The 16,188-nt window shown below is 39.7% G+C and overlaps 1 protein-coding gene across 3 annotated transcripts in view; it reads right to left on the bottom strand.

Moving 5' to 3' along the window:
* LOC111872682 overlaps window positions 1-3,800 on the bottom strand; it is a 17,657-nt gene extending 13,857 nt beyond the window's left edge. The window contains exon 1 of one of the 3 annotated variants that reach the window (XM_023866797.2): window positions 3,591-3,800. In XM_023866797.2, the coding sequence (XP_023722565.1) occupies window positions 3,591-3,619 (29 nt within the window). In that variant the 5' untranslated portion in view covers window positions 3,620-3,800. The other 2 variants (XM_023866799.2, XM_023866798.2) reach the window with 2 other exon arrangements.
* Window positions 3,801-16,188: the final 12,388 nt, after the last annotated feature.

The following is a 16,188-nucleotide window of genomic DNA, read 5'->3' as shown; positions in this document are numbered from 1 at the left end:
CACAAACATTAAACAAGATCATGTGATCAGCATGTTTGGTGTGTATGCATATTTTTAATTCTAGTGTTTATTAAAAACCCTTTGTAAATGCTGGAGTACACAGACTCAGAAAAAATTTCAATGGTGTTATTACAGCAGAAGAAAATCTTGCAAGTGAAGTTGCTAGACAGATACTGTACATTAAAAGAAGCCAGGTTAAGAAAGATGTACACAATTCTTACAGCTGACAGTTTCCATGTTAATGTAAAGAAAAGGGTATTTATTGTACAAGGCATTATACAAGGGTTGGAACTTTAATAGTGGCAACACTGCTCTAGAGACGCCACGCAACAGAACCAAATAATGTCGCTTACACCACATGTTAGTTACATACCTGCCTTACCTCAGAGCAAATGGACTCTCTCTTCCCACATCACGCGCATGCGCAGTGACAAGAAGAACAGAGCCTCATGTTAGCTGGCGGTCTAATGTAGTGTTGTCACGATGTTTTCGAAACAGGAACAACGGAGTTGGATAAAGATTGAATGTGCCAGAGGCCATACAGCACAACAGTGTCATCAAGGTCTTCAAGAGGCTTGTGGGGAATCTGCATTGCCTTACAGAACAGTGGCAAGGCAGGTAAAAGCCTTCAATGAGGGACGCCAAAATGTGGCAGACAGGCGTCGGCCCGGTTGTCCTAGTGTCAGTGAAGAAGAAGTGTATGCTCTTTCCACGTTACTGGAGAGTGATCGATGCCATACGATTTTTGAGCTGGCCCAAGAGACAGGATTAGCGCATATGACTGTGCTTCACATTCTGAAGGAACACCTGGGCATGAGAAAAATTGCATCACGATGGATTCCACATGATTTGACGGAAATGCAGAAATGACAAGCTGTGGTTGATTTGTTTGATCGATGGGACTAGGAAGTGCTGTACCATCCACCATACTTCCCGGACTTAAGCCCTTGTGACTTTGACTTCATTCCTAAGATGAAAGAACCACTTCGTGGCATTTGCTTCAGAACTGTTCCAGAGATTCCTCAGGCAGTAGACCGCTCCATTCAAACTATCAACACAACATGCGCTGCTAAAGGTATCCTACGACTTCCACATTGCTGGCAATGGGTTGTACACAATGCTGGTGACTACACTGAAGGACAGTAAAACTTCAAAACATGCATCTACTTTGTACCAGTTGTAAATAAATAGTTGCCACTATTAAAGTTCCAACCCTCATAAACTGGAGCCAATTAGATGATCACAGGGCCTGTGAGGCTGCTGGATAATGTCAGTGCATATCACTTGGCCCAGTGTTGAGGGACAACTTCATGTAAAAGGCAACAAACAGTATGCATCCTTTCTTTAACCTGAAGACATACAGCTAGCCTTCAGAGGTGTCACATTGCTTCTAGTTCAGATAATAAATAATGTCCAAAGTAACAAACTGCAGCATAATTAATGGAGCAAAGTAGGCGAAATGTTCAGAGTGCAGCTTGGCATTTGAAACCTCACTTAAGATTAAGCTTTGATTCAGGAAAAAAAAAAGTTTGGGTTGTTTCAAAATCTCCAATGCTATAAGGATTATGAACTTGAATTCACTGAATTTTAGAAGCATGTGGACTCTAACTCAGGGAAACTGGTAGGAAACTGGACAAAGATATATAATTATATGAAAGAGTTCATATATTTGAATCTATTTTCACATGACATAATGAAATGTATAATGGGGGCTCCTAGTGAAAGCACATACTATAACAACTCAATGATTCAATGACCCCTGGGCTCACCTGCACATGTTATAGCAAGCCCCAGCTTTGGCAGAATAATGCAGCACTGTTGGAAAATCCTTAACTCCAATTGCTGCAAGCTTGCAGCATTCAGAGCACATATCAACATGTCTAATGGAACAGTGCTCATAAATAAATTATTCAACTGGCAAAAAGCTTGTTTAACACACAACTGTCAGTCAATGCTGCTTTGAGGCAGACAGTACTGACCACAGCTTTCAGCCAGTGCTGTTTCAAACTGGACAGTGCTGAATGCTGGCAAAATGGATCATTAAACAGCAGGCAAACTGTATAGCAAGCACACAGGTAGTCTGAAAATAAAGTTCGCGAACTCATCGCAATAGAAGTACTACATACCTCATTGCTGAATATCACTGTGGTCACCTTCAAAACAATTTTGGAACTGGTTTTGTGGAATGGCCTTCAGAGTATTACTCCTGATGTCATCAATGTCATTAAAAAGTATTCCTTTCAATATTTCCTTTATCTTCAGGAACAGAAAAAGTCACTGGGGGCTAGATCCAGTGAACAGGGAAGATGTTCCAGAACAGTTATTTGTTTACTAGCTAAAAACTCTCTCAGAGACAGTGCCAGGTGAGCAGGTCCTTTGTGCATACATCTGCCTCATGTCAAAAATTTCAGTTAAGATTTTCCTAACTGTTTCTCTGTCAATGTTCACTTCCTCTGCTATGCTCCTGATGGTCAGCTGATGATTTTCATGCATAATTTGACAAACTTTTGAAATTTTTAATTCAGTTCTGCTCTTTGCCAGTGCCACTTTCTTTTCCATCAGGAAAATGTGTCACCCACTTGTAAACTGCCATTTTCTTCATATCATTATCCGTGTAAACTTGAACTAACATCTTGGCAAGTTTAACAAGAAACATTCATCTGTCGCTCTAATTCAAGCTCCGACATTCTCGCAACGACATACCAAAATACACACAGAGAATAATAGATGCCACTCAGAAAGAAACTGCAATAGATCCACAACAACACAACTGTGAAATGCTGATATGCAAATGTCATCAAACCATACTGAGGTTTCTGTCCACTGCTGCCACGATAAGTACACTGGGGCGAGTTCGCGAACTTTATTGTCAGATCTTGTACATGATGATGGTGATGGTGGTGATGATAAAAAAGAAAATATTGAAGATTCTGGAAAGCTAAATCACAGTTATATACTGATGTACTAAAAGAACTAAAGTATTTGATTACAGCAATTCTGATGGGTCCATAAACACAGCAGAGGCAGTCACTGAGCTGTCCAAAATCTCTAGCACTGTTTCTGCAACATTACCCAGTACTTCTACAAGCTTCATACACTCTAATTTTAGAAGTGTTTGGCATTACTGCGCTGCTCAGAAGTCAAAACTGCATTTTATAACTTCACTGAACATGCTGAACACTGAATGTTTTGCCACTAAAAGTCACTGACCAGAATGAGATGTTTGCTGAGATTCTTTAGTTTCATGAAATAAAATACGTATTAATGCAAGTGACCTGGAAGATCTGTTTTAATGCATGTCACCTGAAGACGCTATCCGAAAAATGGAGTGTTACAATAAAAATCACAGGTATTCTTTCAAGGAATTTGGAAGTTGTACATATTAAGATATATCTGATTCAATGACTAAATTACCAAGAGAATTTCGTGATTCTGTTTTCATGATAACGTTAATACATCTACAGACCGCTCCTCCAAACGTTTGTGCACGCATAACCAAATTTGCCTACTTCCCCAGTTTCTAACACAGTCACCAACGGTCATGAGGTAAATACCTGACCTTCGAATATAAACGTATAATTAAACCATACCTTCTAAGGGCTTTACTTGCTTTTTCCATCCTTTTCTCGTTTTCTATGCATAACACCCTCAAGAATGACAACCACACTTCAAACAAACGCAACCCTCCAATCACATCTCCCAAAAATGTACGTTTTTATCGTTTCTGACAACACGGCAACCCGTGCTGCTCTCTTGTCGAGAGAGCTGAAGATAATTAGCATGAGGTTCACTTGAAACGTCACGCCATTCGCCATCTCGTAATGTGACGTGCTCTCTTACGGCCACCGCTGTGCAAAGCGTAACAGCCTACAGTGACTCTCCACCGTCTCCACGGTTCCTAAGTGGCTAGCCACTGGAATTACTATTCGTTACTATCGCTTGCTAATTAGCTCATTGCTGTACAACCTGCACAATGTCGACCACAGAGCAGTAGGCTGCCGTGACGTCATCAAAGCATCACTGCTGCCGCAGTGTCTGGAGTCTGGAGGATACTCTATTGATACAAAATGGCTGCCGCCAGTGCCGAGAGCTAGGTCGGTAAGAGGGTATGCTATCATACCACCTGCCCTGTCGGTAAGAAAGTATGCTATCGTACCACCAGCCTTTCTGGACTGCTCCCTCCCAAAGAACCACTAATTCACATGAAAAGCTACAAGTAATTTGCAACCCTGGCCTCTTGTACTGCAGAGGTTCTTATCCCATTGAGTGTTTTTTTTTCAAAGTGAGTTTCATATGCTACAAGTATTATGTTTTGCACATTATCCATCGTCTTGTCTAATTTTAAAAAACCATCCTGTTTCTTTTTCAGAATCCAGTCTCCGAAATGTTGTGTTCTGAAAAAGAAACAGGAAGGTTTTTCAAAAAATAGACAAGACGATGGATAATGTCCAAAAATACAATACTTGTAGCAATATACCATCGTCACAAACTTTTAGATCTTATTTGAGTTTCATATGACTTCGCTCAAAATCTTCTGGATGGCATGAGCTAAGTGATATCAAACTCAGTTCGAAAACAGAAAGCACACAACGGAGTAAGCACCTTTGCAGTACAAGAGATCAGGTTGCAACATTATTTATCGGGAGAAAGCTTCTCACCAGTGCCTGTAATGTATAAACATTTCATTTACATCAATTCGACACCCCCTTACTGAAATACAATGGACACTTGAACTACATATATAGAATACTTGTGTTTAGGAAAGCTGATGGTGGGTAAACTTGAAAGAAAATTCTGTTTCCATCAAGAGATACTTGCATTCAACTTCATAACTTTGCTTACAACTTACATTTGAAAGCTACACAGAACATAGCATTTCAGATACATTAATGTGTTATAAATCATGTATAGGGAGTAATAATACTGAGGTTTCCATTTGTTATTTATTTCAGTAGTATAATGAAACTCAAGAATCTGATACACACTCTTGTTAACAAGATTAAGATTGCATTTAATAACATATGAAAAGCAATAAAATAATTACAGAACTCTGACAAACCTCATGATCTGAAACATGCTCATGTTTCCAAATTCAATACTAAACATAATAATGTGGCCAAAATAATAAAATATCAAATTGGTTGAAAATTCCAGTTTACGTAACTTATATAGCAAGTCAGTGTCATGTCGTATCAAAGGCCTCTTCGATGTCCAAGAACACCATGGCCTAGACATACACGTATTATTGTAACCAATCATTACCTGCTGACCTAATTCTTAAATATTAATACTCAGGACTTAAAACCAATCTTGTACTAAAGGTGACTTATACCCACTTTTGCTGTAACTATTCTGAGAATTTGTGGAGAGGAATGCTTAGATAAGAGCTACTAGAAAGATCTTTGATAGCGGGTGCGGTATATGAATCCTTTATCTCCTTGCACCGGCCCAATTATAGAAACTTCCATAACATTCTCAATCTGTAGAACAGTGTGGAAGCTTCAAGTTAAATCTCGATGCGGAAAGTTCTGGAATATTACCTCATTCCAGGTATTTAAAGCTGATTTCAGATTGAGCTGATCATTGTATCATTGAATGTGTACTCATAATGTTCAGCATATACAAGAGCAGTTGTATCCACGACCTAAACTGACTTATTTGTAAAATCGTGTAGTGTTGCAGACAATAAATCAAGTTCAACAGTTTCATCAGCAAAGTGTGATCCAGTAACTTCTTCAGTAAACCTTCTCTCATCGCAGAAAGGCCGTTAAGCACTGAAGGGGATCTTACACTCTGAACATTGTTCCCTTTGCTTGCCCTCAAGCTATTCTCGGAACTTCGACGTGGTTTAAAAACCACGTGAAGTGCAACGGCTACAGCCGAGCTACGTCATCGAGGGCACGAAGAGAAGAGCGGCTATATTATTGTTGAAATTAAGGGCCACGTGGTCCGTTAGCCTCATACATTGCAGTGTCGTGTTGTGACGTGCACGGAAACCAAACTGGCTTGCGTTAAGCAAGCTTCTTTCTTCAATGTGCTTTTGGACTATATTCAGAACAACTTTTCGAATAGTTTGCCGGTTGTGGACAATTCCGGCTCAAGTCAAAGTCAAAGTCACATTGCGACTGACGGTCAGACAGTCAGTAATTCTTGGTGTCGAGCCCCATCTGGGGATCATGGTCAGATATTCATTACTATTTGACAGTTACGGTCTTGTTTTTCATGGGGCGCGCTCTCTGACGAGAGGACGGGTCTGTCTTTTGTCTATGCTGCTGGTCCTCGCCAGCGTAGTCTTTCTCGGGTCCGAGTCCCTTGGTACTCGCGACCATATTTTACATTCTCAGATTTAAGATTTCTCTTTTCGTCGCCTCTTACGACTCGCAGGGTCACGGTGGAAATATTAGACCCTGTCTCCACAGATCTGGGTTTCCTGTTGTATAACGTCGGGACGGACCGCCAGAGAAAACATCTTTCAATTTCGCATCAAAGGAAACGTCCGTTTATCACCCAGCGATGGCTTGTTTCCAAGAACCTATCTCCACTGGAACGTGTTTACCGAGCCGTTGATTAGTATCTGATGATTCCTAGACTGTGATTAACGACTAGCGTGTCGGAGGTACGTTGTCGCTAACGGCGCGCGAACCAATGGGCGTTGGAACCGTTGGAACTGCCGTGATCCGCGCTGATCGGCGAGGTTGGCTCCCACAAAGACATTCACTTAAATGATCATACACCAGTACTAACGACCCCATATTTGATATAAGCTTGAAGACACCCACCTACTTTGCACAGTACTGCTCCGCTCACTCTCTTCACATGCTCTTCGCTAAACATTAGCAGTACATACTTCATCCTAATCTCATGTTCTGGCAACACGATGCATCCCTTCAACATTAGAAACAAAAATGCAAACCGAAGGGATAGTAGATTTCAATATACTATATCTATATTCTTCTGTCTTCAATTAAATATTTCTAGTTTCAAACGCATCTATAATCCAAGTATACTCCGCTTATTTATCTCATTCAACAAGAATATAACAACAGCGGCCGACCAAGTAAGAATCCAAGAAAGCCCTAGGAGTTAAGAAGGGAATACTGACAAACACCACAATATAGATTTAAGACACATAAAAAATAATCGACAGCTCTTAAACCACGATGCAGCCATCGACTTCAGAACCTTCGCCATTTATTTTTGAGAGATTTTTAGTTAACTGAAAAACATTTGTTTAAATGTTTACAATTTATATCCTACGTGCAGATGATATGGAGTATTTTTATTGTTTTTGTTTTCTTTCATTGCATATTCTATTATCTCAGAATATTCTTCTGTAAGTTATTTATTTATTTGTTAAATTATATACACAACCACACATTTTAACACTGTAAAATTTGGTGATGAATTCAACACCAGGTAGCGTCTATTGAGCTATTGTAGACAGTCGCAGTCTCTATAGAATTTACTTCCGTAAAATCGAAACTTGTAGTGCAGGCATGTCAAACTCAACTTGTACAGAGGGCCACCTCAGCCCTATAAATAAGAGTCCAGGGCCGCACTTCAAAATAGAAATATACATTAGATTTTGATACAAGGAAATTTAATTCTATTTATCGTTTAGGAATTCAATAAAATTACCTAAAGTCACATATCTTACAGTTCTAAAAAGCAAGAGAATACCATTTTTGACAAGTATCAAACAGCTTTTCAATATGTAAACAGAGAGATTACACAAGAAGTTATGTTAGAAATAGCAAATATTGAATTTCCTGCATCCTGCTAATTTATGTCTGCGTAAGACTTCTTGTCTTTGGGTCTGTTGGAAAATTGTCTTTACAAAAAATATTTCTACTAAAATTTTAATATTGATTTTAATATCAATTAGCTCTAAAAGTTGAGGGGCCGCACTTTGTGGCTATGGAGGCCGCATGTTTGAGGCGGCTGTTGTAGTGGAATAGACATTGTCACGTGTTTCCTAAGTAACGCGGCAAGAAATTTATGTGGGTCTCGGATTAGACGAATATGTTTATTGGACAATTGTTTGTTTACACTAAAAATTATAAACACTTTCACTTATAACGATCTGAAACGTTTCCTCTTTAACTGTTATGCACTCTTACACCGCTATTCTCGGTGGGGTGTCTTCGTTCTTCGTTCTTCTCGCATCGCTCGTTGAATCTGAACTATCCTTAGCTCTCGTTGGATCAGAACTTTCTTCTTAGCTCACGTCGAAGCTGCTCTCATCGAATCTAAACTGTCCTCTCGTCGGATCAGAACTGACTTAGTCAAAGTTAAAGTCACATTGCGACTTACGGTCAGTCAGTCAGTCAGTCACGGTGTCGAGCCCAATCTGGGGCTTATGATCAGACATTTATTACTGCTTGACAATTTCGGCCTTGTTTTTGTGGGGCGCCCTCTCTGACGAGAGCACGGGTCTGTCTCTTGTCAGAGTCATACTCTATAGTGTTAAGTCATTTGTCGTAATGTAAAGGATATTTATATTTTACATGTTAAAAATGTTAATAAATGTATTTAAATATATACAGGACCTCTGTCAGTCCAGGCTCAGTACAGCAGATTATGCCCTATTTCAAGGAGCTTCCGCTACAACGGTAGTCTAGTCACTTGAACGGTCGTATGCTTGACCGCCACCAAGTTTAAGCCTCTTATACTTTCTATGTAGGGCTTCTGCTTGCCCAATATCGCGAACATTTTCGCTATCATGATTTTGTATGACTTCCGATTGTTGCCAGTATAATTTTGTTATATAATCATATACGTAAGGAATTTTGAAAGTCATGCGTAAATGACTTGGTCCTCTGAACTGTTCTTCGCTTATGTCCTACGTTCGGACGGGACAGAGACCACCTTGTCGAAAGGTTCGGTTTCACTGTTAGCTGGTCTATTTATTAGCTGGTCTAACCGTTGCCGCGGAAATTCAAGAAATCTGCCTCTGTTGGGTAGGCAGTTTCCTAGGTAGCATGCGCTCTTATTGGCCGTTGCGCAGCGATGGATGTCCTATAGTCCGGCTTTCAGGCAGCACGTCACAATATTAATAACATAATTTATTAAGACTATACTGCTTTGTGTGACGTAAATGTGGCCAGAAATAATGCCATATTCTTGCAAATTTTGATATCTACTTAATTCTAGAAATCAGTGCCCCTTAACGGAACCGATCTCCATACGTATAGAAGACAAGGAGAGCTTAAATATTGTCACGGGTTCGGGGTTCTGTGACAAGGAATTAATGGGTTCCGGATTAGGTGAAGCTGTTTATTGGATAACTCGCTTACAGTTACAATTACAAACACTCTGAAATAGGGTCTTCCAGACGATGCGACCTAACTACTCCGTCGTCTATCACGTTTCGTCTTCTGACTCTTGGCTGAGCTTGTTTCTTCTGCTCTCAGCTCTGCTCCATTCGGTACGGTTCCGAACTCGGCTCTGTTCGCCTCTGGTCTGACCTGTTCTCAGTTCTCCTCTGATCTGACCTCCGCTCTGGTCTCCTCTGATATGAACTCCGCTCTGGTCTTCTCTGATGGATCTATTCGCCAGACTCAAGACTCAAGACTCAGAGTTACTTTACAACTGGCGGTTTACCGCCAGTTCGTCTTGGCGTCAGCCCCCTTGAATCCCACGACCAGAGATTCTCTTTCCCAACTGAACTCTTGCGGTAATAGTCCTTATTGATGTATTCGCTCTGTTCTGTCCGGTTTCTTATCTTCTACAGTCGGGCGGACTAGAAGACACTCTTTTGAAGGGCTCCATTTCACGTATTAGCTAGTGTATTCGTTACCGCGGGAATTGCCCTAGCTCTGGCTTTCATTTCCGTGGTAACGTCTGTTATGTATGCGCTGTTCCGGAAATGTATTTTAACTAGCCGTTGTCTAGCAATGAACGCCCGCTCTGACTCAAGATATTCCGGTCTTTAGGCGACACGCCACAATATTTTAATAACCTCCCCCCCCCAAAAGGAATTCTTTTAGAAATATAGCTTAAATTATACAAAAAAAAGACATACGCAGGTATGTAATTTAGAATTAGTATGTTATGGTATCAACTTCTCCTTTCGTAATGAGTAAAGTGCTCACAGAGGACATTTATTTAAATAAAATGACTCCCTTCGAACACTTTTGAGAATTCTAGGCCTATCTACACCCATACTGCAAGGAAATTGTCCAACAACTTTGTTGGGAATAAATAGCTTTGGTCTGTATCGCTTGTTAAGCTTGAAGAGATGCATGACATTAATCGGATAGGCCGGGTGTAAATGGACTAATGTTACAGAAATGAGCGCATGCGCCATATAAAACCCCTTGGAAACGTATTCAACATAGAAACATGTTGCAGTTACAGTGTTACTCTATCTTGTGGTCACTTGGACACACAGGAATTCGCACAGTACAATAAACCAGAGGCACTCCGAAAGAATTCTAAATAGAAGTAGCTGCTGTTTGATGCTGGTTTCGGAAGGTAACAATTGCATGCGATTTAAAATATACTAAATGCATACTTATATCGTTTATATGTTGTTCTTGCATAATGAAGTACTGACATTTTTAGTGTGAAATATGAGACACAATATAATTTAAAAGCACAAACAAGAATGTATTATCGAATTATTTGGAGAGAAAACTGTAAGGGGAAAATATGTAAGGTATATTAAATTCAGTGGATGTACGGTATTTCAGATTAGAACTGTAGGGTATTTTTCGTCGAAAAATGCGATATGCCGAAATTATCGGCAATTATAATGTGAATTTTTCGAATAGCTTAGGTAGTTTTTTAGTATCAAATGAAGTTGTGTATTCATTGCATACAATTCTTCAAGTAAACAAGAGAGAAGTCAGAGCATGTTTAGCCACATTTCTACCTTAGGCTTCTTCACAGCTCTGCGAAACGCCCATTAATTTCACTCAGTCCAAATGCGTGGAGGACATTGAAAACCGCTGAAGGAACTTGAAGGAATTAATTTTTTTTTTAATTTGACGAAAAATTGTCAAGCAATTTCGGTTCTCATTTACATAGGATATGAAGAGTACTATCTTCTGGGATATAACGCCGTGTAGTCCGTCGAAAACGACCGACGTTTCGGAGGAACATATCTCCATCTTCAGGGTCGAAAAATAAGTGGGGCAATATAACGGCGGAAAGCATGTGGCAAGCAAAGCGAGAGCTCTGGGGCTGGCCTAGCCACCTATATAATTGGTATCGGAGTTAAAGCAGCCACGGCAAGAAAATGGCCACTTGCTGATTTCTAGAGTACGTCGACTTTTAGTGCCATGTCCCCAATATGACTTCATGGTGTGGTGCTTAAGGCCAGGGACAATTTAAAAACTAGGGTCTCTAACAAAAGAATTCTCTCAAGTGTTTTGGGTTTCATGGCCACAAAGGAGCTTCATTACTTTCTGACTTCGATCAACCCAAGTTTGAACAAAAGATTTAGGACACTAATTTTCAAGAGAGCCATAGTACCGTAAAAAAGAAGACTGATTCCAGTTGTCGGTATTGGGCCCTGGATAAAGGACTAGGACTCTATTTTCGTATTTGCTCTGTGCATGATCACAATAAGACTGCCAAATATCTACAGTTGCCAAGAATTACCATGCTTTTTTATAGGCTTACTGCCAGTGTCTGGTCCATCTCTTAGATCTTTGTCTGCCATTTACCTCATCATGAATCAAGAGGCACAGGACCACACCACGGCCTAACGTCATGTGGTGGCTCTGATGTTACGTTCCCGCCAGGGCATTCATTGAATGCCATTAAAGCAGTTTGAGCAGGAACGTGGAACAATTTAACACATATAGGTTCTACTGGCAGTCCCAGGAACAATTAACAGAGAATATTTACGATGTAATTCTCATTAAAAAGCTGTGCGAAAGCAAAGCATTTGAATAATCTGGGAACAGATCAGACATGTAATTCCGTCTATCCTTACCGCTGTATCTTGGTTGAAATCCGCAGTTCTCAAGCATGTAACACTTCGGTCTTTTACACTGCATAAAGTACACGTACATTATTTTAATTACGAAATAAATCCTCTGTTTTTATAAGAAAACGAGGCACAGGACGGACGGATGTGGTCCGGAAATCATAAAGAGGTCTTCTGAGAGTGCGTTCCATACTGTTTAGAAATGGATGCAATTCTGACACTTGTAATAACGACCTTTGGATTGTACGTATGTCTCAGATATATTCAATAATAAATTATTAGTGTTAGCCTATATTGCTAGTATCAGGTAAAGAAATAAGGACTTGAACGATTAGATTTCGATCACTGACCACTCCAGTAGAATCTGAAGCTCTCAGTGTGAAGATGAACTCTTAGAATGATTCAATTTGTTTCGAAAACATAACCCAAGTTCTATGTCACTGCCTTAGTGGAACCACACAACACAAAGTGCAACCAATGCAGCTGATGCTCCCACAAACATAACAACCAGAGCAAACATTCTTTTCACAGAATTTTAGGCATGGTACCGGTATGTTTATAATCTCAAAAAATATCAAGTTGCGCGGGCCCGCGTAAAATGATTCACCAGTTATCATCGTCAAATTTAAAGTGTTTTGCTTTGCCACCACGTTACCTTCTGTTGGATTTTACAGATGTATAATATACCTGCTTTAAGAATGAATTCAATGTTGTTAGTTTTACGATCATATTCTGAGAGACGCCAGGCGTCGATACCATTTTGAAAGCACTGATTGTCGTCCAATCGCAGAAATTAAGCAACATCGGGCGTGGGTAGTATTTAGATTGGTTGACCGCTTGGGAACTTCACATGGTCTATTGAGGTACTCCTCAATAGGTCTTCATGGGCAATGCCTAATCAATTACGTACAAGGACGACTTCAACTTTTTTCACATTATTCTGAATGGCGCCACAGCGGCTTTCCAAGGCCGCCACGTTGAAACCGTGGAACAATTAAGTATACAATATTTACAGTTCTTGTCTTTAAATTTCCAAAATTTTGAACCATTATGATTTGAAAATTGTGGATGACAAATAACAACATTCTTTGCTGTTTAATTATTTTCACGAATTATTGTACGAAGTTTTGTATGACGTATGTTGTGTGTGAGTGGAGTCTTTCTACTAAATTTTATGAATTATCCTAGTTTCAAAGCATCCGGAACCAGTACCAACTACTTGATATCATTTGGTCTCACGCTTTATAAAAATACTCTTCATGAAAACAGAAGCCATTCATTACTACAGTCCACATACCGTACCACTACGTGTTTCGCTAAATGACCTGAGGGCCTAATGTGACATTCATTTAAGTTTCGTGTAATACGCTACCGCCTCCGTGGCCTAGTGGTCAGCGTTCCTGGCTACAGATCCACGGCTCTAGGCTCGATTCCTGGCGCTACAAGTTTTTTTTTTCTTCTGAGAAGTAGTGGGTCTGGAACGGGGTCCACTCAGTCTCGTGATGATAATTGAGGAGCTATTTCAAGGAAATAGCGGCTCCGGTCTAGAAAAACGAAATTAACGGCCGTGGGGATTCGTTGCGCTGACCACGCGACACCCTCTATCCGAAAAAGTTGGCATTAAACTTCGCCGACAAGCGGCGGTCGCTCGGTCGGTATAGTTCGCTTGCGGGCTAAAATCACGGAGTTAGTTTTTTCGTGCAACCCATCACACAAATTATTTTCTGTTCATCACAGTTTTCTGAGTTGTGACATCGTGCAATTTTCTACATGGACATACTTTCAGAGGAACATGCTGCCTCTGTCTTGATTTATTGGCATGAAAGACGAAAGAAGCGTGTTCCTCTCACAAACTAACAAAACCATGTACAGTCAACAGCACAAGCACTCCCATTGCAGACTAGAACTCCTCTCAGAGAATGGATGTATATTCTTTTGTACGTCTATGTCGAGGACCAGGGATTGGCTGTTCCCCGCCCAATGAATCCTGCCAAATATCTAAGTGATATATTGCTTAACAATTAATTATGAACCGAGAAATATCTAACGGCCCAGTCCCAGTTACCTACTGAACAATGCAGCTTAAAGAATATCAACATAATTAGCATTTTATCCCAATATAATCTGAATTACCGATGTTTCCCAATTGTATCAGTTCATTTTGCAAGTTCTTTTAAGTTAGTTCTAAGACTTTTGCCCTTTCAGGAAGAAATTAGGCTTTGTGCAAGATACAGCGATTTTCCAAACAATAAAAGCATTCAAGTGACATACAACAATAACCATGTTTTCTTACATCCATCGTGTTCATCATCCTCTTCAGTCCTCCTCCCCTCTTCCTTTCCTGCTCCTCGCAATGCAGCAGAAACAGCCTTTACTGCTTTTGTTAGTTGTGAAAGAAGTGATGGGTACATCTAGCAAGTTTCTTATTCATCTATTTGATACAGCCTTGAGATATGAAAACCCTATCAGTTCACAATATTAGGCTGTGCCATAGCCCAGGCAGTCACTGGCTTCCCACTGTGGCAGCTCAGGTTTTACCCCGGGTCAGGTCATGTGGGATTTGTGGTGGAAAAAGTGACACTGGGGCAGATTTTCTCCGAGTACTTGGTTTCCCCTGCCAATCTTCATCATCTTGAGCTGGTAAATTAGGCCAATAGTGGCTGCAGTAACAAGGACTCAGTCTCACAATATTATGCAGAGCTGCACATATGAGACCTCTATTACTTTGTTCTGCACATAAAATTGGAAGCAAGGCACATTCAACATATATGGGCATAATTTGGCAGTCACGATCATTGCTTGGTTTGAATTATGCTATAGCATCCTTTTCTGAAGTTTGTTTACAATTACGTTGGGTCTTGCCCAGTATTATACTCATCTTCACAGACAACTACAGTTATAAATTTGATACAGTTCTACTTTCCATTCACCTGTCTTCTCATTATAAAATTCCTGGAACAACTTATGAATTCCTTTAAATGAGTCAAGTAGTATGTAAAGCCTTCATGCAATATTTTTAGGTAGAAGGAATTTCCTCATGAGCTAAATCTTCACTCACTAACATTTGAACATAATATCATAAACCTATCTTTCATCATAAATGACGAAAATATGTTAAAGATCTCTTGGAGTTGGATTAATAATTTGCATTGTTAGGCATCTGAATGTTCAGATAAATTAAAAAAATGGAAGCGTGGTTAAAAGAAGAAAGTGACTATGCCATATGCTTCTAAGTTAAAAATGAATGCATGTGATGAGACAGTTTTCACATTTCATAGTTAGAAGTCTGTAAAATACTAAAAATAAATAATATACTAAAAATCAGAATATATGATTTCTATAGTACGAAAGATGGTTGTGGTCATGCCTATCATCAAGATTATAAATGTGATTCTGACAACAACAGCAACAACTTCACAACTGGGGCAGCTGCCCTGGGTACATTCACCAGCCTGAAAATGTTCATAAATTAAATGAAAGCATTGTGACTGAATGTTTTAAGTGTGAAACACACTATGCATATTGAACAAGAAGGCCAAAAGTGCATGAAATATCGAACAATTATATGTTACCTACCACAGTAATAGATTTAGTTCTTATAGTATTGTAATAAAACTAGACATTTATCATTATTTGACATTTATTATGCTTATAAACGGTTCTGGTCATTTATACAGATGAGCATTTCCGCAACCTACATTAAAGAGATAGTGTTCTGCTAGAACCATGAAATTTGTGAGACCATTATGTTGCCATCTCTGGCATGGGAAATATTAAGTTATCATAATGATATTACATTTCTCTTACATAGGATAATGCACATACAGAGTGTATTGAACGTCAGTGTACTACGCCAAAGCAATTAAAATTAAAATAACAATATGCACAAAAGAAATCAATGGCTCTACAGCTCCCTTGGGCCCTGGTCTCTGATTTTCAGTTTCATGATAATTTTACAGATGGTAGGACTCCTTGGATGAGTGATCAGCTCAAAGATCTAAAAGCCTGTGACGATGGCATATTAATACAAGTTCCGGCCTCTCTGGACATTATCCATCGTCCTGTTTTTTATTTAAAAACAACGTTTTGAAGACTGGTTTATTTAAAAATAACCTGTCGGAGGCTGGACTCTTGTCTACATCCTCAGGTAAAAGCCTACTCACTTGGGTGCATTCACTAGATCTAGTCCCTATCTCTAGTGATAGGAACTAGCTCTATCAATTGGGCCCAAGGAAGTAGGCTTCTACCTG

This window comes from Cryptotermes secundus, unplaced genomic scaffold, assembly GCF_002891405.2.
Source record: "Cryptotermes secundus unplaced genomic scaffold, Csec_1.0 scaffold102, whole genome shotgun sequence".
NCBI classification, from domain to species: domain Eukaryota; kingdom Metazoa; phylum Arthropoda; class Insecta; order Blattodea; family Kalotermitidae; genus Cryptotermes; species Cryptotermes secundus.
The sequence above is the reverse complement of the archived record's forward strand: the minus strand, read 5'-3'. Positions and strand labels throughout refer to the sequence as shown.